Genomic DNA, 22981 nt, shown 5'->3' with positions numbered 1-22981 from the left:
CCCAAGAGCATTCTCTGTCTCAGGTGTGTGGCTGGATGGTTCTTGCTCAGATATTCAGGGTTTAACTGAGCTCCATATGTGGGGTTGGGAAGAACTTCTCTTGGATGGGACAGTTTAGGGGAATGGTTATTCCCAGAAAAGAAATCATCAGGGAACCAAGTTTACATTCTGGAGCCTGATTTTTCTTTCATTGAAGATATCTGGGGCACAGTGAGCATCTTTCTGTTCCCATAGGGGAGCCATAAATTAAATGCTGATAGAATTCACCCAAGAGTTGAAAAGAAGCAAGAATGCAAAATATATTTTTCAATAAGGGAAGCATAACTGATAATAGCTGCATCTTCAGCTGACTAATGTATGCTATCAAGATTCTTGTTGGCTTGAACACTAAGCCTGGTGTGCATTTGTAGATGTCCCTGCATGTTCTGAGTCACAAGAAAAATCAAGACATTAAGTGAGAAACAGCTTAGAGTAGAGGACAGCTGAAAAAGTGGTGTTGGCATGCTGTTGTGAAAAATAACTTAGTTTTTTCTCACCCGGCCATTGAGCAGGAGTTGAATTTGGTGTTGCATGTTCTTCAATACTTTCTGTCCTCAGTCTGCGTCGATCACTCAAAAGCAGTCCTTGATAAACCATTCCTGTAAACTGATTTGTTTCTGTTTGACTGCTAAACACAAATCAATTTTTTCTAATGAGAAAGGATTTTAGAATATTCTTGTAATGAAGTATAATGCATACATGGCAAGTCATTTTCATTTTAATCTTTTAATTTTTCAGAAAATACATTTGAAATTCTGTATAGCGTGTAGGAGCAGTTTTAGAAGACTGAATAAAGTCATATTTTTACAATGTAAAAAAAAGTTAACTTTTAGTGCTAAAAATCTTAGTCTGCATGCAATGTTTTACATTCCAGTCTCTCTGTCTGTATGTTTGGGGATGAGAAAAAGATTCATTTTCAAAGATTTTAGTAATCAGAAAAAGTGTTGTGAAAAGTGCAAAATGCCCTCGCATCTGTAGGTGAATTTATTCTCTACTCTTTTCCAAGATGGCCATATAACTATCTGAAACTTGTTCATCTGTCAGGTATAAGAAGAAATTGCTCCTATGCATCAATGTGTCCACTGTGGAAAATTGCCTTTTAAGTGTTCTTCTAATAGAGCCTCAATCACAGATTGAGTGCCTAGATAGTTTTATTCTTTATTCCGTGTCATAAAATCTACTAAGCAATTTTTGGTATTAAATTTAATTCATCTAAAATTGTCTGGGCAAATGGAAGGCGCCCATATAGTTTATCTTGAAAATGTTACAAGAATGTAACAAACTGTGGCTTCATTCACACCACAATTTCTTCATAATGCATTAATTGCATTATATACATGTGTGCACAAAGTCTTGCACATTGAACTTAGGCCTGGCTGTGTATACACACGAGTATATACATGCTTAATTCACATTTTTAAATAAATGCATAAAGAATCAACACTTTGAAAGTTTACTCTTACGTGAAAACCAAAACCACATTTTAAATGTAACTGTAAGAAGAGCTCAATTTTTACCTGTAGCTGTGGCTGTCACATAAAGCTTGGTAAATAGATGCAGAAAGTGAAGCTGCTAATGAATGAAGTGTATGCACCTAAAACAAAATCATCCAATAATAAATTTTATATGAAAAGTTGTAAAACTGCAATTTTTTTCTTAAAATCACAATTAAATTAAGTGAGATGGACTAGTGAGAAAATCTGAATGTTAAACACAAATGTTGAGTTAACTAGTTATATATCGCATGAAGAAAGGAATTGTTAACTGTGATTTATTTTATTCATACAATCTACTAATTTTTAAATTACATCCCAATTGTTTTAACTAAATTAAAATTTAGCTACACACAGGATTCTGTTGCATTTAATGCTGCAATAAAAACCCTTCTCCCCGACATGCCTAAGACTGATGCTCTATTTATATAAATGTCAAAATAATTTAGATTACACTGAAATAGAATTACCACCATCCATGAGTGCAGATTAAATAACTACAATTTTCTGTTATGCAATATCCTTCCCATTCTGATTGGTTCTAGGCATCTGATCTACATAATCAATAATATACAGTCATTTCTCAATATCCTGATATGCTAACTGGCTAGTACGAAGAGCTGTATAATCACTGTATGGTTATTTTGCGATTCTGCAATAATTGTACATCACTACTCACAACTATAATCACCTTCTCTAACAGTTCTCTTGCATAATTTTCCAACAGTCTGCCAGCAAGGACAATACTTCAGCTTCTCGTTGCCTTCAATCGAGGCAGAAATCTTCCAATATTTACAGAAAAGAATTAAAAATGGAGTCCAAAAAGCAAAGAAAATGGTGCTGTTAAAGCACTAGAGGTTTTATTTTATTTTATTTTTTTTAAAAAAGCTTTAACTTATTTCCATCTCCCCTTCCATCATTCCTCTTGGTCAGCAAGGTGCTTGCCCTCAGAATAACTACTGTATTGTTTACACTGTTGGTTGGAAAATGCCATCTTTTCTTTCTCAATTCAGTTTTGAAATAAAATGCATGCAAAAATATCACAGTTATTATGGGGGAAAAGACTGGCTGAGCTGTAGTGCAGAAAGAAAGGCATGGGGAAGGGAGCTAAATGGAGAGAAAGGAAGACAATGATGGAGAGACTCAGAGATGATCAGCTGGAGAGGGAAATGCCAGAAAGGATTTTTTTTTATTGTCTTTCAACAATTTGACAATCCATTCTATTTTCCAGTATTGTTTTTTTCCATTTAAATGTCAATATTGAATTAAAATTTGCAGTATGATCATCTGAAAGTAACTCCTGTTAACTCACCAGCAAACCATGTCTTTGTCTATTAAACCCTTTGGAACTTTTGTCATCTGTGTTTACTTCCTCTGAACACATTGGCCTTTAGCTTCAGAGTTTCTTCAGCTCAGAATATGGAGCCAGATTTTCAGTGTGTGTAAATCAACATAGCTTCATTAAAACCAACAATTTATGGCAATTTTATCAGGGCCAGGGTTTATACCCGAGTTAAGAGTATTCACTTCCAAGTCAGAATACATAATTGTCATTTTAATTCCACTCCAGGCATTGTTGGTGGTCAGTTCTGCAACAAGGTATTTCATTGATTAACATAAACACTGGGATTCAAAGATGTAGCAAAGGCCCAGATTTGGGGCTGGCTTTTTGGTCACTCATGCTCTGGGTTAAAAGGCTTTTGCACTAGTCAATGGATGGAAGGAAACAGCTAAGTGCCAAGATATCAACATTTACCCAGATTATGGGAGAACAGATATATTACCACAAAGTTTGAAAGAGTGAGTTTGATTTTTCTTGAGACTACCTGTATTGCTCAATTTAAAAGTCATCACTTGTGAGTAGTGTGGCCATCTGAAACGCATATTCCATGCTGTCACACATTCCCTTCTCATCATATACAAACATACAAATAGCTATGATATCTCATTTTCAAATTGAGAGAACTTCTTTTGCCTTACCTTTACATCTTCGATATTAGGATGGGGTGGAAATTTCATCTGTACTATGGTGTAAAGAACGTCATGGATGTGGTTATTTAAGTACAGCACAGGGTTGGCTATTACAGTTTTTGTTGAAGCAATACTTGCAGAAAGCAGTGGGAGCGTTGTGGGTAATGGAAGGGGAGACTGAAGTTGCTTTACTGTAGTTTCCTGTTTAAAAGAAAATACAGTAGGTAAGATGGTCACATAGCTGAGAACAGAAGTAGAGCATATATTTACAACCTTAACATGTAAACAGAATAATCTTCCTTCATCTCTATCTATACAATATGGATGTAATTTTATGCTCATTGAGGTCAATGGCAAATCTCTCATTGACTTTAATGGTCCAGGACCAGAGACTAACATACATTCAACTTTTCTAGAATACTTTTTGATTCCTAGAAGGAAAATAAAACCACTAGCCCTAAGTAACAAGTGTTAGAACTATTTAATACCAAACATTACTATAATAAAAAATTCAGTAGCACTAACATGAGCTGAGCTCCTAGGCTACTCAGTAGTCTTGAGTTTAATAACAAGTAAAATATTCACATATATAGTATCTTCTATGTGAGGAACTCAAAATATTTTACAAACAACATATTAAAACCTCACAACACTCATGTAATCTTAGTTTTATTCCTATGTTAAATGTGGAAAAAACTGAAGCAAAGTTAAATGACTTGTTCATATCACACAGGATCTCTACTGCTAAACAGGAAATAAATCCCACTTGCAGTCCTAAGATTTAGTTCTAGATACTTTCTCTAGCATGAAATAAATACAGAGGATGCCAGACAGTGCTTGGGGACACTATATTGTTTGATTTTGTTTTTTGGATCACACACAAATTAAGCCCAATCACTTGTAGTCCCATGGCATTATTTGCAAGAATTGGGGGTATTAGAGCTTGTCAAATTCCAGTTGGAACAATATAGGTGGGCAAGATGTAATTACCAAAAATGGAATGTGCATAGAATACTGAGTCTTAATACTCAGATACCAGCTTAAATACTATGCTGATAGGTGCCTTAGAACAGTCTAAACTTGAAAATAGTGAAATAGGATCTTTAATAATCAAATCTGGATCCTGGCCATCTAAGATTTATGCAAAAGCAGGATCCCAAAATACCAGACTGTGCCCCCTAATTCCACCTGGGGAGTTAGAACTCTATAAACTTAGAGGGAAGAGTACTGTGTACTGACTTACCAACCCGACTGCAGTACCCTAGAAATGTCTGATCTAAGTACTACTCTGGCCCGACCTTGTTAAGATGAGTGATTTGACAAAAATCACAGTCTGAGCTGTGGTTGCAAGATGACAACAAATTTCTACACTAAAAATGAACTAAACTCAATTTAAAGTGATTTAAAAGATTCTTACCTGCTGTGACTCTTGCAACAAAAACTTGAGCTCCATTCTTACAGATGCTAGACCACCACCTTGTGCCCCATGAAGGCTACAGTAACTTAGGAAAACTCGCAGGAGAGCTTGATTCTTTTGCAGCCACCACTTTCGTCTTTCAGCATGCTCTCGTTTTGCCTGCAACCTACGTCTTTCTATCTGGTGACGTTCATATGAGCCAATATCTGGCTTATCCACAAATTCTTCATGATCAAGTAGGTCACCATCTACTTTAGTATATGTTTCACAATAGTCTTTGCCACCTGCTTCATGGTTACATATTTCATGCATAGCAGCAATTTCTTTTTCCAGCCAATTGTACAGTTGAAATCTAAGCTTCCCTCCATCTACCTCATACCCCGTAGCCAAAGTCCTAAGTTCGGTCATTAGGATCTTCAAACAGGCTCTGAACTTGAGTTGTTCAGCAATTACATCAACCTCAGTGTCACCTCCATCAGAATCCTCCCCTTGAGGTGTCTGTAGTACATCAGTGTGCGCACTCTTCTCATCTAGTTTTCCATTTTTAGAGTCCAATTTTGAATCTTTCATTGTTAAACCAACATCATCTTTCTCTTCTTCTGAGCCATCTTTGTCTTCACCCCAGTCAAGAGTAAGAGACTTCTCATCGAATTTTACTGCCGGCTGACTCCAGTCAAATTGTGCTGAAGAACCAGTGCTACTTTCCAAAGCAGATGAAGCTGAAAATGGCTTTGACCAGTCTAGATTACTACTTTCAACACCATCACTCACAGTGTTTGACTCTAGAATCACACCAGTTTTTCTAGTGGGACTTGAACTGGATTGATCTTTTTTGGTAGAAATGCTGTACTTCTTACTTATTTTTGGAATTTTGGAAAGAACTTCAAGAGCCAAAACAGGGCATCCCACTTTAAAATGAGCATTTGCAGTGGTGAAGAATAATTTTCTCTCTATAAGATTAATTTTATCAACAAAACTTTTCTCAGTTTTTATACCTAAAGTGGCCAGAGTCCCTTCTGGTGAGCTGAAATGTCTTCGGAGGAGCAAAGGGTGGGTCCGAAGGTAGTTGTAAAAACTAAACACCACAGGATTGCAGGACTTGATGATAACTAGAGGAATTAAACAAATATAACCTCTACTGAAACACACATACAAATGAATATTATTTTAAGGTTGTTTTGCAAACCTATATTTGCCACTTTACAACACCTTACCAAAACAGTCTAGCATATTTGTAAAAATAAAAAATAATCACATATTCCACAAGAAAAGTGAAAGCAGCAAAGAATCCTGTGCACCTTATAGACTAACAGACGTTTTGCAGCATGAGCTTTCGTGGGTGAATACCCACTTCGTCGGATGCAAGAGAAAAGTGATAACATGAACAGATTATGGAAAGAATAAAAAGTTGTCAGATACTGACGCCCTGTTCCTTCTGCTTTATGGCACTCAGGCAACTCAAATAAAGTGGAAAGCTGGCTTGGTCGGTCAGCTTGGGATTGGCCACAGTATAGGGGAATTCCTTGGTGGCATAATATCAGCCTAGCTCACTGTGACCCAGCAATTGGCCCTGGCCTAGCATCTTTTTCAGGTAATGGCTAGGCTAGGGGACCTGGCTGCATCACTGCTGAAGTCTGGTAATCCCTGGTACAGAAACGGCTGCCTGACGGTTACTACAGCTGGGCACAAATTAGAGCAGTCTCAAGGATGCTCTAACCGGCAATGCAGATTGAGCCTGCCCCCAGGATAAGGGAAGGGGATGTAAAGTGGCACCTTTGTTTCCACCCTTTCTGGTCTTACAAAGATTGGCTGGTGGATCCAGGAATGAGCCCAACATTTATTAATAGAGAAAACATTATAAATTGAGTTATATACATTACTCTTACACATTTTTAAAAATCAGCTTTCTTTTATTAAAAAGACATACTCCTAAAAAACAGATAATGTAATGATACTAGGCAACTACTCCTTAGTCCCCATTTTGTTTAAAACTATTAAAAAAATCACTCTTCACCTATCCCTTCCACCTCCAGAGAGCCCGTTCCTGAAGTTTCCAATCAAGAACTATAGGATTTGGAGTGAGGAATCCAATCAGTGACTCCCACATGACAACATGGATTACAAATTCCTTCTAAAAATTGAATTGAAATGTTTATTTAGAAATAAACATCCTATTTTTTTTAACCAGAATAAACTACAACACTGATATTTCTCCTACCTGGATTTTCATCATCTTCCTTAGGTGTTTGTTCCAATAAAGTGTCAAGTGCTCTAGTGTAGTCTTTCGTTATCCAATAGGCAAGATTTCGCAGGAAGGGATCAGGATGCAATTTAGTACATCTGAATCCAGTTCCATCTTTCTGGCAACCCAAAATCTTTTCATAAAGAATGGATGTATAGGTGAGGGAGGTCTCAAATTCTGATTCATATAAACGAGCAATAACCATGGCCAGCTGAATATCATCCATTTTTTCAAGACACACCTGTGCATAAAGCGTGAAAAGCAAGCTGCTGCATTAGGGTAGCCTAGCTCTCATAAAGAAAGAGAGAATGAATTAAATAACCACCTACATTTAGAATAGAGAGTAATTTTCCCATCATGTAAAACATTTAAAAGGTACATCAAATTTGGGGGGCAGAAACTTGGATCCAAGTATGTTTTTTCCCCTCTGTTTGGTCAGAAGTGTGCTGATTTTTTTTTTCAGATTTTTATAAAATTCTGGTTTATTTAGTAGTGTATCAATGGATCAATAATCTAATAGACTTTTTTCCTTCAGGCTTAAGCACAAATTTTCAGCCTTAATTGCATGAACATTAGTTTTTTAGGGGGGGTTGGTACTGAACCATATGCAGAATTATATCTGATATCCTGTAATAAAGACTCCTGTAATACGTATACACACAGGAGCAATAATAATGTTGCATAACCCTGACTTTTCATTGGTCCACTGTACAACTTTCTCTTGCCACAGCTTTTGTGAAAAGATTAAACAACAATGTTCACCGCAGTGTAATTCTCAAGTTCAGTTCTGAAATTCCACAGTACTTTATATACCTCTATAGCATCTTTCAGGGAACCAGCTAGTAAGAAAAAAGCAGCAGACTGTTCAAAGCGTTGTTTCCCCAACAAAGCAAAAGCATTTTTCAAAGCTGCTTTGCGCCACCTATCTTCACTGAAATTATGGCTGAAAAATGTGGTCATCTTTTCATCGTACTGAGACCTGTGTTAAAAACAAAACAAACAAAATCAACACATATAGTACTTAGTTATAACTTAGGGCTGTCAAGCGATTAAAAAAGTAATTGCGATTAATCACGCTGTTAAACAATAGAATATCATTATTTTAAATATTTTTGGATGTTTACTACTTTTTCAAATATATTGATTTCAATTACAACATAGAATACAAAGTAGTGCTCACTTTATACTTATTTTTTATTACAAATATTTGCACTGTAAAACAAAAAAATTGTATTTTTCAATTCACCTCATACAAGTACTGTAGTGCAATCTCTATCATGAATGTTGAACTTACAAATGTAGAATTATGTACAAAAAATGCATTAAAAATAAACAATGTAAAACTTTAGAATCTACATGTCCACTCAGTTCTACTTCTTGGTCAGCCTATCACTCAGACAAACAAGGTTGGTTACAATTTGCAGGAGATAATGCTGCCTGCTACTTGTTTACAATGTCACTTGAAAGTGAGAACAGGTGTTTGCACGGCACTGTTGTAGCTGGCATTGCAAGATATTTATGTGCCAGATGCACTAAAAAGTCATGTGTCCCTTCATGCTTTATCTACCATTCCAGAGGACATGTGTCCATGCTGCTGACGGGTTCTGCTCAATAACTATCCAAAGCAGTGCGGACCGATGCATGTTCATTTTCATCATCTGAGTCGGATGCCACCAGCAGAAGGTTGATTTTCTTTTTTTGTTGGTTTGGGTTCTATAGTTTCCGCATCAGAGTGTTGCTCTTTTAAGACTTCTGAAAGCATGTTCCACACCTCGTCTCTCTCAGATTTTGGACAGCACTTCAGATTCTTAAACTGTAGTGCTGTCGCTATTTTTAGAAATCTCACGTCAGTATCTTCTTTGCATTTTGCCAAATCTGCTGTGAAAGTGTTCTTAAAACAAACATGAGCTGGGTCATCATCAGAAACTGCTATAACATGAAATATATGCATAATGCGGGTAAAACAGAGCAGGAGACATACAATTCTTCCCACAAGGAATAGTCACAAAGTTAATTGATGCATTTTTTTTTAAACGAGCATCATCAGCATGGAAGCATGTCCTCTGGAATGGTGGCCAAAGCACGAAGGGGCATACCAATGTTTAGCATATCTGGCATGTAAATACTTTGTAATGCTGGCTACAAAAGTGCCATGCAAATGACTGTTCTCACTTCAGATGACATTGTAAATAAGAAGCAGGCAGCAGTATCTCCTGTCAATGTAAACAAACTTATTTGTCTTAGCAATTCGCAGAATAAGCCGTAGGACTGAGTGGACTTGTAGGCTCTAAAGTTCTACACAGTTTTGGTTTTGAGTGCAGTTATGTAACCAAAAAAAATCTGCATTTGTAAGTTGCAATTTCACGATAAAGAGATTGTACTTCAGTATTTGTATGAGGTGAATTGAAAAATAGTATTTTTTGTTTCATTTCTACAGTGCATATATTTGTAATAAAATATAATATAAAGTGAGCACTGTGCACTTTGTATTCTGTGTTGTAACTGAAATCAATATTGAAAAGTAGAAAAAAAATCCATAAATATTTAATAAATTTCAATTGGTATTCTATTGTTTAAGTGTGATTAATCGTGATTAATTTTTTGAGTTAATTGTGAGTTAACTGCGATTGACAGCCCTACTTAAATTATACCTTTTAATCTTTTGATCCAAGATCAGTTGAAATGAATTTCTAATCTGAAAGAGTTCTTTACACTATTAGTTTTATACTTACTTTTAAAGTCAAAGGGATACATGACTTTAGTCAAAGGCTAATGGAACTCACCTAAACAGACCCCACACCACTGCTTTTTTCTTCATAGCAAGGTAAAAAATTGCAGCATCCAAGGCATCATTGTTCCTCTGAAAAGCAGCTTTTGCAACCTACAGTAGTATATGGAGAGCAAATAGAATTATTTCAAAAAAGCAGCTTTCCGCTAAAAAATGCACAAACTCTGCTGGGAAGGATAGCATGAAGTTTGTGTGTGTTTCTATAAAGCTATATAACTGCTTTCTGAATATTTTGCAGAAGACACTTTTTATACAGTTTGTGAGCAGATCACACTGTAAATGTAAGTTTAATTTTTCTTAAGACCTTTAGAAAATATAATACTGATGCATATATTTAAAAACATAAAACATGAAGTTACAGAAGGGCAAATAAAAATCTTTCATCCCTCAAACCTGATGAGGTACTTTTCACTTGGCAACACATATTGTTGCGGTATTCTCTCGCACTGAGGTTACCTCTCCAGGGGAGGGAACTCCAGTTATTAGGAAGAGACAGGTATTAGTAATGGGAGAGTTGATCACTAGAAACATAGATAGCTGAGTTTGCAATGACCGGGAGAACTGCATGGTGACTTGCCTGTCTGGTGCGAAGGTTGCAGATCTCTCAAGACATCTAGATAGATTTGTGTGTGATGCTGGGCAGGAGACAGTGGTCGTGGTACACGTAGGTATCAATGACATAGAGAAGGATAGGTGAGAGGTCCTGGAGGCCAGATGTAGGCTGCTAGGTAAGAGATTGAAGTCCAGGACCTCTATAGTAACATTTTCTGAAATGCTTCCAGTTCCACGCGCAGGACCAGTTAGGCAGGCAGAACGGCAGGGTCTTAATGCGTGGATGAGACAATGGTGTAGGGAGGAGGGGTTGAGATTTATTAGGAACTGGGGAAACTTTTGGTAAAGGGGGAGCTTATATAGGAAGGATGGGCTCCACCTAAACCAAAATGGAATCAGATTGCTGGCACTTAACATTAAAAAGGTTGTAGAGCAGTTTTTAAACTAAGGGCTGGGGGAGAGCCAACAGGTGCAGAGGAACATATGGTTCGGACAGAGACATCCCTTAGGGGAGGATCTATTAATGGAGATTCTCTATGTCCTAGTAAGGAGGAGAGGATGGAAGATGCTAAAATACAGGTAGGAACTGATGAAAAACAATGAAATGAAAAAAGTCCCATTCAATTACATCATGTAATGGCAGACAGCTGAAAAGTGACAATTTTTTAAAGTGCTTAAATACAAATGTCAGAAGTCTAAATAATAAGATGGGTGAACAAGAGTGCCTTGTATTAAAATGAGGATATTGATATAATAGGTGTGATGTTGCACCCCATAATGCTTTATAGAAATATACTTATGAGCGTAAATAGGACATAACTGGAATATGTTTTATGCTAGATATGCCATGTAACATATCTTTGCAAAGGTTATGATCTAATGAATATATTCACCCTATTTGTATGCATGTATCATTTTTATATCTGAAGTTATGAGCGTTGGCTCTGTTTGTATTTAAAGTGTTTGCTATAAGAAGCACATAAGGCCGACTTGGTCAACGTCGTGTGAAGGGGTTATTCAAGTAATTGGGAGAACTTAACTAACAATGGACTTTGGGAGATGCCAATCCACATCTGAACTTTCCTGGGAACGTTCAAACTAATATGTAAACAATGGCGTCAGCCTGCAAAAAGCTGAATCATCCATAGACATATGGGAGTCAGGGGAGGGAGGGGGAGCCCTCACGCTGAGTCCTTGCTCCTCCCTGCTCCCTTCTGCCTCCAAAACGCCACAAGCCAGCTGATTGCCATGGGTAGAAGGCGGGGGAAGGCATTGATCCGCAGGGTCTGCTGGCAGGTGGGAGGCACTGGGGGAGGGGTGTAGGGAGGCTGCCAACTGTGGAAAAAGCAGGCAGCCAAACAATGTAAGAGTGCAGCATTGCACAACTATAAATGAGTATGCTCTAACTGATCAGCAATGAAACGACGTTAAGCGGGACGACTTTAAGTGAGGAGTTACTGTAGAAGCTTTATACAGAGTAAAATGGATTTATTTGGGATTTGGATCCCATTGGGAACTGGGTATCTGGGTGCTAGAGACAGGAGCACTTCTTAAGCTGTTTTCAGTTAAGTCTGCAGCTTGTGGGGGATGTGGTTCAGATTTGAGTCTGTGTTTGTAGCAGGCTAGCATGTCTGACTCAACAAGACAGGGCACTGACGTCCCAAGCTGCCAGGGAAAACGGGCTCAGAAGTAGTCTCAGCACATCAGGTGGCAGTCCCCAGGGGGTTTCTGTAACCCAACCCATCACAATAGGCATCACAGAAATTTGGTGGAATTAGGATAATTAATGGGACACAGTAATACCAGGGTGTAAAATATATGGGAAGGACAGAACAAGTTGTGCTGGTGGGGGAGTGGCACTATATGTGAAAGAAAGCAGAGAGTCAAATGAAGTAAAAATCTTAAATGAACTAAACTGTACCATAGAATCTCTATGGGTAGTAATTCCATGCTTGAATAATAAGAATATAGCAGTAGGGATATATTACGACCACCTGACCAGGATAGTGATAGTGACTATGAAATGCTCAGGAAGATTAGAGAGGCTATAAAAATAAACTCAATAATAATGGGGGACTTCAACTATCCCCATATTGACTGGGTACACGTCAAGTCAGGACGGGATGCAGAGAGAGTTTCTTGACACCTTAAATGACTGCTTCTTGGAGCAGCTAGTCCTGGAATCCACAAGAGGAGAGGCAATTCTTGATTTGGCCCTAAGTGGAGCATAGGATCAGGCCCAAGAGGTGAATATAGCTGGACCGCTTGGTAATAGTGACCATAATATAATTAAATTATAACATCCTTGTGGTGGGGAAAACTCGAGAGCAGCCCAACACTGTAGCATTTAATTTCAGAAAGGGGGACTACACAAAAATGAGGAAGTTAGTGAAACAGAAATCAAAAGATATAATGCCAAAAGTGAAATCCCTGCAAGCTACATGGAAACTTTTTAAAGACATCATTGTAGAGGCTCAACTTAAACGTATACCCCAATTAAAAAACATATAAAGAGAACCAAAAAAGTGCCACCGTGGCCAAACAACAAAGTAAAAAGCAGTGAGAGGTAAAAAGGAATCCTTTAAAAGGTAGAAGTTAAATCCTAGTGCGGAAAATAGAAAGGAGCATAGACTCTGGCAAATGCAGTGTAAAAATATAATTAGGAAGGCCAAAAAATACTTTAAAAAACAGCTAGCCAAAGACTCAAAAAGTAATAGCAATTTTTTTTTAAAGTACATCAGAAGCAGGAAACCTGCTAAACAACCAGTGGGGCCACTGGTCGATCAAGATGCTAAAGGAGCACTCAAGGTCGATAAGGCCAATGCAGAGAAACTAAATTGAATTCTCTGCATCGGTCTTCACTGTTGAGGATGTGAGGGAGATTCCCAAAGCTGAACCATTCTTTTTAGGTGACAAATCTGAGGAACTGTCCTAGATTGAGGTGTTATTAGAGGAGGTTTTGGAACAAATTGATAAACTAAACAGTAATAAATCACCAGGACCAGACAGTATTCACCCAAGAGTTCTGAAGGAACTCAAATGTGAAATTGCAGAACTACTAACTGTAGTCTGTAACCTATCATTTAAATCAGCTTCTGTAATAAATGACTGGAGGATAGCTAATGTGATGCCAATTCTTAAAAAGGACTCCAGAGGTGATCCGAGCAATTACAGGCTGGTAAGCCTGACTTCAGTTAAGGGCAAACTGGTTGAAACTACAGTATTGAACAAAATCGTCTGGCACCTAGATGAACATAATTTGTTGGGGAAGAGTCAACATGTTTTTTGTAAAGGGAAATCATGCCTTACCACTCTACTACAATTCTTTGAAGGAGTCAACAAGCATGTGGACAAGGGGATCCAGTGGATATAGTGTACTTAGATTTTCAGAAAGCCTTTGACAAGCCTCATCAAAGGCTCTTAAACAAAGTAAGCTTTAATAGGATAAGAGGGAGGTCCTCTTATGGATGGGTAACTGGTTAAAAGATAGGCAACAAAGAAGGAAAAAAGGGTCAGCTTTCAGAATGGAGAGGTAAATAGTGGTGTCCCCCAGGCGTCTGCACTGGGCTCAGTCCTATTCAACATATACATAAATGTTCTGGAAAAAGGGGTAAACAATGAGATGGCAAAATTTGCAGATTATACAAAATTACTCAAGATAGTCAAGTCCCAGGCAGACTGTGAAGAGCTAAAAAAGGATCTCTCAAAACTGGGTGACTGGGCAACAAAATGGCAGATGAAATTCAGTGTTGATAAATGCAAAGTAATGCACATTGGAAAATAATCCTAACTATACATATAAAACGATGGGGTCTAAATTAGCTGTTACCACTTAAGAAAGAGATCTTGGAGTCATTGTGGATCATTCTCTGAAAACACCCACTCAATGTGAACCGGCAGTAAAAAAAAAAAAAAAAGAAAAAAAAAAAGCAGCAAACAATGTTGAGAATCATTAAGAAAGGGATAGATAAGACAAAATATCATATTGCCTCTATAAATCCATGGTACGCCCACATCTTGAACTGCATGCAGATGTGGTCGCCCCATCTCAAAAAAGGTGTATTGAAATTGGAAAAGGTTCAGAAAAGGCTATGGAATGGCTGACACATGACAGAATAATAAGACTGGGACTTTTCAGCTTGGAAAAGGGATGACTAAGGGGGGATATGATAGAGGTCTATAAAATCATGATGTGTGGAGAAATTAAATAAGGAAGTGTTTTTACTCCTCCTCATAACACAAGAACTAGGGGTCACCAAACAAAATTAATAGGCAGCAGATTTAAAACAAACAAAAGGAAGTGTTTTTTTTTCTTTCACACAGCACACACAAAACTGTGGACTTCTTGCCAATGCATGTGTGACCAAGACTATAGATAATGGGGGGGGTAAAAAAGATAAGATAAGTTCATGGACGATAGGTCCATCAATAGCTATTAGCCAGGTGTAGCAGGGTGATCACTCCCTCCTGGCTTGAGAGGTTTAAAGACAGCCCTGGGAGAGGGCTTTGGCAGGGGAAAAGCTACTAGGCTGATTGGGGAAGGCTGCAGCGCAGCTGCAGCTGGGCACCAGACTCAGCTGGGCCTATATAATATATAAGAGGCTGCCAGCCAGCCCTCTCTCTGCTAGCTGTAGAGAGAGGGCCCTGCTGCAGGAGCTAGAGACAGGGGGTACCTGAGGGAGGAGGGGGGGCAGGGGGCAGAGGAGGGCTGGGGAGCTGCTCCAGCCTGCCCCAGGCAGCCCCCAGCATAAGGGGCAAAGGGGCTGGGGGGGGGCAGGGGGGGACAGGGGGGGCAAAGGGGCAGGCAGGTCAAACCCAACTGCTTGATGATGATGAGGCTGATGATGCTGCAGTCTGCCCAGCGGGCCCTGCGGACTGCGCGATGACTGGTAGCCTTGGGTGAGTGTGAGGTGGGGTGGGTGTGGGGGGGTGGGGGGGGGAGGCCGGGGTGGGGGACTGGGTGGGGCAGGGGGGCAGCAGTGAAGGGCAGTGGTCCCGGGGGGGGGTCAGGGGGGGGGGCGGGGCCAGAGACACTGGGGACAAGAGGGTGCTCTGGAGGCTAATTCCCAGACTCTGACCAGAGGGAGTGCGGGTGGGGATGGACAGAGATGGTGGCCCTAGCCTCTGTTTGCCAGAAGCTGGGAATGGTTGACAGAGGATGGATCACTTGATTACCTGTTCTGTTCATTCCCTCTGGGACACTTGGCATTGGCCACTGTCAGAAGACAGGATACTGGGCTAGATGGACCTTTGGTCTGACCCAGTATGGCTATTCTTATGTTGTCATGAGGTCCCTATCAGCCTTACACTTTTATGAATCTATGAACTTGGGCTCCACTGGTGCTCCATTACAATTCACAACCATTTGCTCATTATCATATCCCATGAATGTTGTGAATGGGTTTTCATTTAGACCCAAAGATCTGTCCACATGGATCTAATTCTAGGATCAGGGACTTAAGTTACAAAGCTGGGAGATTCAATGGGTAAAATTCTAATCCCACTGAAGTCAATGCAAGTTTTGCCATTTGTTTGAGATGAGAAAAATCACTATTTAATAGACTTAAGAAAAAGATTAAGAAAAAAGTATTTCCTAGAAAGAGAAAACCAGCAACTTCTTTTAACTTATCGTTGACCTTAAAGTACTTCTTTAATTCATCTTTTGAGTTACTGACAAGAGATGTAATGCACGCTGCAGATCTTCACACTAATCTTCATCATGGATTTCTGTTATGAATGGCATATCTAATACATATCTTGCTATAATTTATTTCTTAAGTTATACAAAACATAGCAAAGTTTTAATGTAAGTGATTCAAACTACCTTCTCAATGCACCTTCGGAGTGTGTTAATATTCCTGACCCACCAACCTATACCCATTGCTCTTAGTTCCGACCACTGTGGATCTCCTCTCTGGATAGCAGGAATCATGTTGATCAACTCTTCCTCAGCCTCAGAATGAAAAGCCCAGGCAAAATGGCAGGTAGATACACCTAAATAGTGGCATGGGACAATTAATCTTCAGAAAATAAAAGATGGTTAATAAACAAATGAAAAAAAGTAGGAAGACTGCATATGGGCCATATCACATGAATTTATCATTTTGATTCTAATTTTTTACTTATAATAAAGTGTTTATAATGTTGCATCCTGGGGCAAATTTTTTCTTTTTTAAATCACGAATGCAAATGAGCAGAACAGAGGTGGGACTCCCAGCCAAAGAGTGGGGTTCTCTTAGATGGGTCATTCCCAACAGGAGGAAGTGGTGCTGCTAACCAGGTTACTAATAGTGGTGCACCCTCCAGGTAGAGAGCATCCTGCTTTGAACACACATTGCTATGTGTGTACAAAATTTTATTATGTCACTAAATGTAGTGATTGTAGACTGCAATTATTTCAGTAAATCCCCAAAAGATTCTAACTAGTATCTTTCTTTAAAGCATTTAATTCATAATCTAATTCCTATTTTCCAGACTTTGCCTGAACTTTCTGGTTGAAGCAGGGATTTGAAGGGTAGTAGTGTGATGCAGGACTGCAAAGCAATGCCCAGGGAGCAAACAGGTAGTGGACTCAGCTCTGCTGGGAACTCACCTGAGATGAGGCATTTTTTTCTGCCCCTCTTCTCCCCCCCCTCTCCCCCCCGGCCCTAATTTGGGAGGCAACTGCAATGGACAGAATCTTAAGGCCATTGTGTGTGAACTGCAAATCTTACAAGCAGCTGTGAGGGTAGGTGTGAAACAAGGAATAAAGCGCATGCTGCTTCAAGAGTCAAAAGGAATAGTGTCTCCTAACCCAAGAGGCCTAAATTCCTTCTTCCTGCTTACTCTCCCTCAGTAGCAGCTCCCCTCAATCACTGGCTCCACTTACTACATTTCTCTTAACATATCTGCCAAGTTTGTGGAGGGAAGAGAGCATACACATGCCACTGTCAGTACAGAAAAGCCGGTAAGGGAAATGTGCTGTGCAGCAACACAGCCAAAGGATATTGGGAACAATAATAGGCTGCCTGACCCACTTCTCAAGCTCTTGAAATGACTGATGGCAAACTGTGTACAAAACAGCATTCCTTCCTACTCTTGCCTCTAACTGCAGCCTGAAGATTTTGGCACTCAATGCAGCAGCCTTAGGGCTTTCAACATTCCTTTCCCACACATGCTGGATTACTATGGTGAGAAACAGAGGCAAAGGGAAAATACCCTATTATCACAAGTCCCTTCAGAGGCTGGGAATCTGTCTGCTCCTCAGGTGCTGACTGCTCTCCTACCCCAGATTTCAGAACGGTAGCACCCAGTCCCTGCTTCAACCAGGAAACAGATAGCTGGGATAAAAATTACAAGTTATAGCTTAGGAAAAATAAAAAGTCTTATTTTTATTTCTTCTGCAAAGCAGATTTAAAAAAAACCCAAACTTATTTTGTTGGGGAAAATATCCAAACTTCAAACTGACAAGCCATAATCTCTTTACCACACTTTCCAACTCATGACTTTTCTATAGCTCTCCTTCCATTACCCTGGTCATAGACTGTATCAAAGAACTTATGAAGTCAATGGTCCTATTCACCGTGGATGAAGGTAAACATATGCGTAAGTCTTTGCAGGATCATGGCTTAAGTGAACATGTATCATAAAAGTTCCTAAATGGGATAATACAAATATTGAAGATAATGCTGAAACATTTTCTGTCTGCTCATGCAAACATAAAACATTGCAAGGCTTACCTTGATGAAGCAGCTGACCTCGATATAAAGGTGGGAGTGATGTCAAAAGGCATGTATGCAAACGCATAGCCAACAAATACCGCAAGCCACATTCATCTAATGTGTCTCTCCCTGCAAAATAAAAAATTGATCTGAGTACTTGTGAACACATACGATTTACACCCCATTGATATTTTCATAAGGGGGGGACAAGAATTCAACAGATATGGAGACTGAATTCATCCCTCTACTTACTAACAGATCAGGACTGGGGCACACTCAGCAAGAGCATGAGGGGAAAGCCTACCCTACCATTGCTTCTGCTGTATCTTGTCTGAATCAATGGCTTTAGATACCAGCTGTGTCAATCCAACACCTTTTTATGAGTACTAAATTCACCTAAACACTATGATTAGTCATTATGCACAATTCTACTTTTATCAGTTGAAATACATCGGTGTTAATTAGAATTCACACTCACTACTAACCTGAGTAAGTCTTATCTCTGTTCTCATCAAGTTCAGTGCTTGTTGTAGCCACAGTGTCTGCCAAAGCAACCAGGAACATCTGCTCCAAACGAGTGAGGCCTGGCAAACTTGAGTGCATAAGATGACTTGAGAGGACACTAGCGTGTTCTCGGCCAAAGTAGGATGGCCCGTATTGAGATAGGTTAATTACTTTGGATTTACTCTCTCTCTTTTCCATCTCAAAATCAATGAAGTCATCAGTTGTAACAGGCTGCATCTGGAATAAATTTGAGTATTGATCCTCTGTTTTTCTTTTATTGTGATCTTCAAACCCCTTAGGTACTTTAGAAGTTTCTTCAGAAATTTTGTATGTGGTATCTTGATCTGCAGCAAGCAATGCATACAATGGCAGTGGTGGAATAGAATCTATCTCAGTATAGTCTCGAGTACCATCTTTTCCAGCAGTGATTGTGTCCTTTGCGGTACTACCGCTTACACTAATGGTACGAGAAAGATGACGTTTAGGTCCACCACCTTCCCCAGCTTCTGCATCTCTAACTATTGCAACTTCTCCTGCAATACATTTAACTAAATGGGACAGAATGGCTTTAGCTCGGCGAACTTTACCTAAGTCCATCAATTCTAATAGCTGGGTTGGATGATACTGTGGAAGAGTAGGGGAAAGGACATGAGCAGCTTCAAAAAGGCCTCCATCTTGAATTACAGTTGGAGTGCCAAAGACATCATCTACGATACCTGCTCCATCAATTACACTGGTCTTCTTTGCTAGCAAACTTGTTTTTAGTAGATCTTGAGTTACTGAGTCTTCAGCAGTAAAAACATCACTTTCGCCATCACCAAATTTAAAAGCATGTTTCCATTGTGCATACACATGCATTTCACAGTCCATTCCCACTACCAGTATACCATCTCGTACCCAAGAGAGAGAAACTGGCAATGAAGGAGTGCCATCTACAGAGGACACCAAGTCAATAGATCTCAGCAGTACCCATTTGGACTTTATACCTTGTTTTATGCTACCACCTAGTGGTAAAGTAATAATAGCTACTCCATCCTTACTGCTAGTTTGGTCTGTCAGAATTCCTGAAAGTCGTCCATACATAAATATATTGGCACCCACCCCAACTGTAAGTATGTGTGAGCCATCTTCTTTTGATACCCAGTCCAAATGTACCAAATGCTTGATATTGGGCATAAGGTATTTGTCCTTGTTTAAAAATACATCTGATTTACTATATACAAACAAATTACTATCTACACTGACCCTTGAATCAAGTACACTCCCAACCTTAACTAAGTCATCCAGATGAACTGTCTGTTCCAAAACCCATTCTGATCCTCCTGTAGACTCACATTCAAATATACAAACATGCATAGAAAATTCTTTGGAAACAAAACCGTTATTCTGTACAGGTTGTTTGTATGCCACAGCAAGACGTCCTGTGTAAGAACAGCTAACAGCAACTGGCCTTCCTATTACGCGTACTGTACTGCTGTTGTCTTCCCCCTCATCATTCATTAAAGGCCATTTTCTCCAACGATACGTCTCCCTCACTTCGTTTACACTATTTAGATCCATCTCTACAGTGCATTTCCAGAACCGCACTTTGTTGTCTGAACAGGATGTTACTATCAAATAAGGTGCAAGGCAGACTGGGTATATTGATGATGAGCTCAGGTGACCTGAAGTAAGAGCAAACAGAATTCTCTATTAGTAATATAAAATATAATGGATACATGAATAAAATATATCATTATTTGCTGTGGTTTAGACTAGGAATATTAAAACAGATTTTCAAATTATTGGGATTTTCTTAACTTGATTAAATATGGGGTGAAATGATACCAAAGCAATTATGGGGCTTAGGCATTATGTTAGACTACTAGACAGTTCTTTCCTCATTCTTTCAGAAATACACACAGCGTGTACTATTCCAGTCTTCTGAAGGTCCCAGGGAACATTTGAAACTATCAGGTTGGGGGAAGCGTTTGGGTAAAGCTGGCAATTTGACCTATTGACTAACCCAACTTTATCAAATAGTTTTATAAATCAGCATTAAAGGGGTCATAAAAACTAGTGTAGTCTTTTGAAAAAGTCAACTGCCACTCTCTCTAATCTACTGAGATTAAGAGACCTAGAGTGCAGCTCCTCAAATTCAGAATATACTTTATCATGGAAGGACATAAATGTCAGTTAGCCAGAAGTTCGGCAAAATGGGGTTGTAGAACACAGTACTACTAACTAGAAGTCAATTTGTTGCCAAAAACTTGGTAGACTGCACAGAACAGTATTGTTTTACCTGCCGAAGGGGTTGCTCTTATTACTTCTACACCAGTTGGAAGATCTAGTGGATAGCTATATACAAGTCTAGAACTCAAAATGAGTTTACTGGCAGTCTGAAGATTAGCAATTGATGAAGAACGTGGCATAGGAGTTGAGCCAGGTGAGGTATCCGGAGAAGACTCCACAGTCTTTTGTTCAGGTACACAAAGTTGATTCTCTGATGAAGTAACTTCAGGTTTTTTTGCTTGAAAGAAGCATTAGAAACAGTATTATAAATAATTGTGTGTATAGCCAAAGTTTAGATATCCTATAGACAAAGAATTGTTTTCTCAGGAGTGAATTAGTCACACAGAACAGGCACATAGCATACTTCTGGGTTGCTCTTGTTCTACTTGGAAATAGTTTAGATTATTAGTTCTTGTTTTCACATAATCATAACTTTCTCAAACATTTACATTTTAAGATAAAACATGCTTGAAAATGTCACTTGTCCCTGTAACAATAATGCTATTTTATGACTGGCACAGAGTGGATTTAATTTTCCTTAAAACTTTGATAAGCAGCCATCATTCAGCTGCATCAAACTCTTCCATTGATCTTACAAGTTAGTCTAAAATTTCCAGTGTTCTACTTGTAGTAGAATTCAACCATCTGATCAACACTGTGATATAACTGAAATTGAGCTGTGCAAGTATAGTGGTCTTCTATGTTTTGTACATATATATAATTGAAGTTATTGTGTAACAGAAATAGTCATGTGATAACTTCCACTAATGTTACTTAAATGTCTCCCAGTATTTAAAGTGAAAATCTAAAAATTTAGTAAAACTGAATTGACTGCTTGGATGCTGCTCATCTGTTCACTAATGAGGAAATCTATTTTTTTTAAAAACTAACTAGCTTAAAATCAACTGTGAAAAATTTAAGGTAAATACATGTTCATCTCTGAGAAAATACACTCACTCACCTAAAAATGCTTGCACAGATTTAAGATGAAGATGCCACATGTGAAGAACTGAGCAGCCATTCCTGTCTTTTTCAATTACTACGAGATAGAATTTTTCTGAGAAAGGTGGTGGACGATACCCTGTTATTTAAATCAAACACATAATTATGAAGTTAATGGTTCAATAAAAATGGTTTAAATAATAAACATAATTTTTTGTGAAAATCTCTGATACCTAAAGAATTATGTGGTTGGTGGGGTGTGTGTTTAGTTTTCCAAAATATTGCTTTGGTTGATTATTAATCTATACAAATACAAAAACTAAACACACACACACACACACACACCACAAAAAAGTGTTTTTTAGTAAGGTTACATAGTCTACCCTCGTTTAATGTAAGAAATACATTCTTCTTAGTTTGAAGTGTATGTCAGGGTGACAATAACAAAGATTACTGAAAAACATTAAAGTTGATGCCACTGAAGTTGGGAGAGGAGCGGGAAGTGATGAGCAAGAGGTCATCACTTCTCCCCAAGGGTCTTCTGATTCTCTGCCCAAGCCCCACCCAAGCACAAATTAAAGAAGCCTGGGGGTTACTCTAACTTTCACCAGCTGGTTATGTTCACCAAAGGTCCATACACCAGCTGGGGAAAGGAGGAGCAGAATGCATTCCATCCATTTCTACTCCCCACTCCTTCCCCTGTATCATGGTCAGCGACAAGGGAGGCATAGGAGGTACATGTGGCCAACTGTTCATCGCCAGGGGACTCTCCAGCAGGGCTTGCACATGACTTCTGCTTCATTTGTGCTACCTGAGAGGCACAAACGGAACAAAACAAGGCAAAGAGCTGCCCAATGTACTGATTGTGGCCCTGGGACCTTTTTGAAACATTGTGTGAAACATTGGAGTCAATAGCAAAATTCCCATTCACTTCAGTGGGGCCTCCAGGAGGACACTGATGTCAAGGTTGAAGCACTGTTTTTGGCTTTATTTATACATATCAGAAATGCTTAACGACAAAACTGGAATGATCAAACAGTCTGACTGCAGGAGAATTTTATT

The 22981-nt window shown here is 39.0% G+C and overlaps 2 protein-coding genes across 6 annotated transcripts in view; one reads left to right on the top strand and one right to left on the bottom strand.

Moving 5' to 3' along the window:
• Positions 1-2888, top strand: part of GLDN (gliomedin) — an 80311-nt gene extending 77423 nt beyond the window's left edge. For both annotated transcript variants that reach the window (XM_039492323.1, XM_039492322.1), the window contains one exon: positions 2260-2888. The gene's annotated coding sequence lies outside the window, so the exon portion shown is untranslated. The remainder of the gene's footprint in view (positions 1-2259) is intronic.
• DMXL2 (Dmx like 2) overlaps positions 1-22981 on the bottom strand; it is a 104908-nt gene that overhangs the window by 28683 nt on the left and 53244 nt on the right. For 3 of the 4 annotated variants that reach the window (XR_005585608.1, XM_039492317.1, XM_039492318.1), the window contains exons 16-27: positions 21939-22058; positions 20988-21215; positions 18688-20370; positions 18221-18331; positions 16327-16496; positions 9946-10043; positions 7976-8141; positions 7139-7403; positions 4921-6029; positions 3513-3704; positions 1557-1633; positions 537-667 (exon numbers count right to left, since the gene is read on the bottom strand). Coding sequence is in view for 3 of the 4 variants with exons in the window: in XM_039492317.1 (XP_039348251.1) it covers positions 537-667; positions 1557-1633; positions 3513-3704; positions 4921-6029; positions 7139-7403; positions 7976-8141; positions 9946-10043; positions 16327-16496; positions 18221-18331; positions 18688-20370; positions 20988-21215; positions 21939-22058 (4350 nt within the window). In the remaining variant the exon portion in view is untranslated. Of the gene's footprint in view, positions 1-536; positions 689-1556; positions 1634-3512; positions 3705-4920; positions 6030-7138; positions 7404-7975; positions 8142-9945; positions 10044-16326; positions 16497-18220; positions 18332-18687; positions 20371-20987; positions 21216-21938; positions 22059-22981 lie in introns of those variants that run through there. The other variant, XM_039492320.1, reaches the window with a different exon arrangement.

This window comes from Mauremys reevesii, linkage group 10, assembly GCF_016161935.1.
Source record: "Mauremys reevesii isolate NIE-2019 linkage group 10, ASM1616193v1, whole genome shotgun sequence".
NCBI classification, from domain to species: Eukaryota; Metazoa; Chordata; order Testudines; family Geoemydidae; genus Mauremys; species Mauremys reevesii.
The sequence above is the reverse complement of the archived record's forward strand: the minus strand, read 5'-3'. Positions and strand labels throughout refer to the sequence as shown.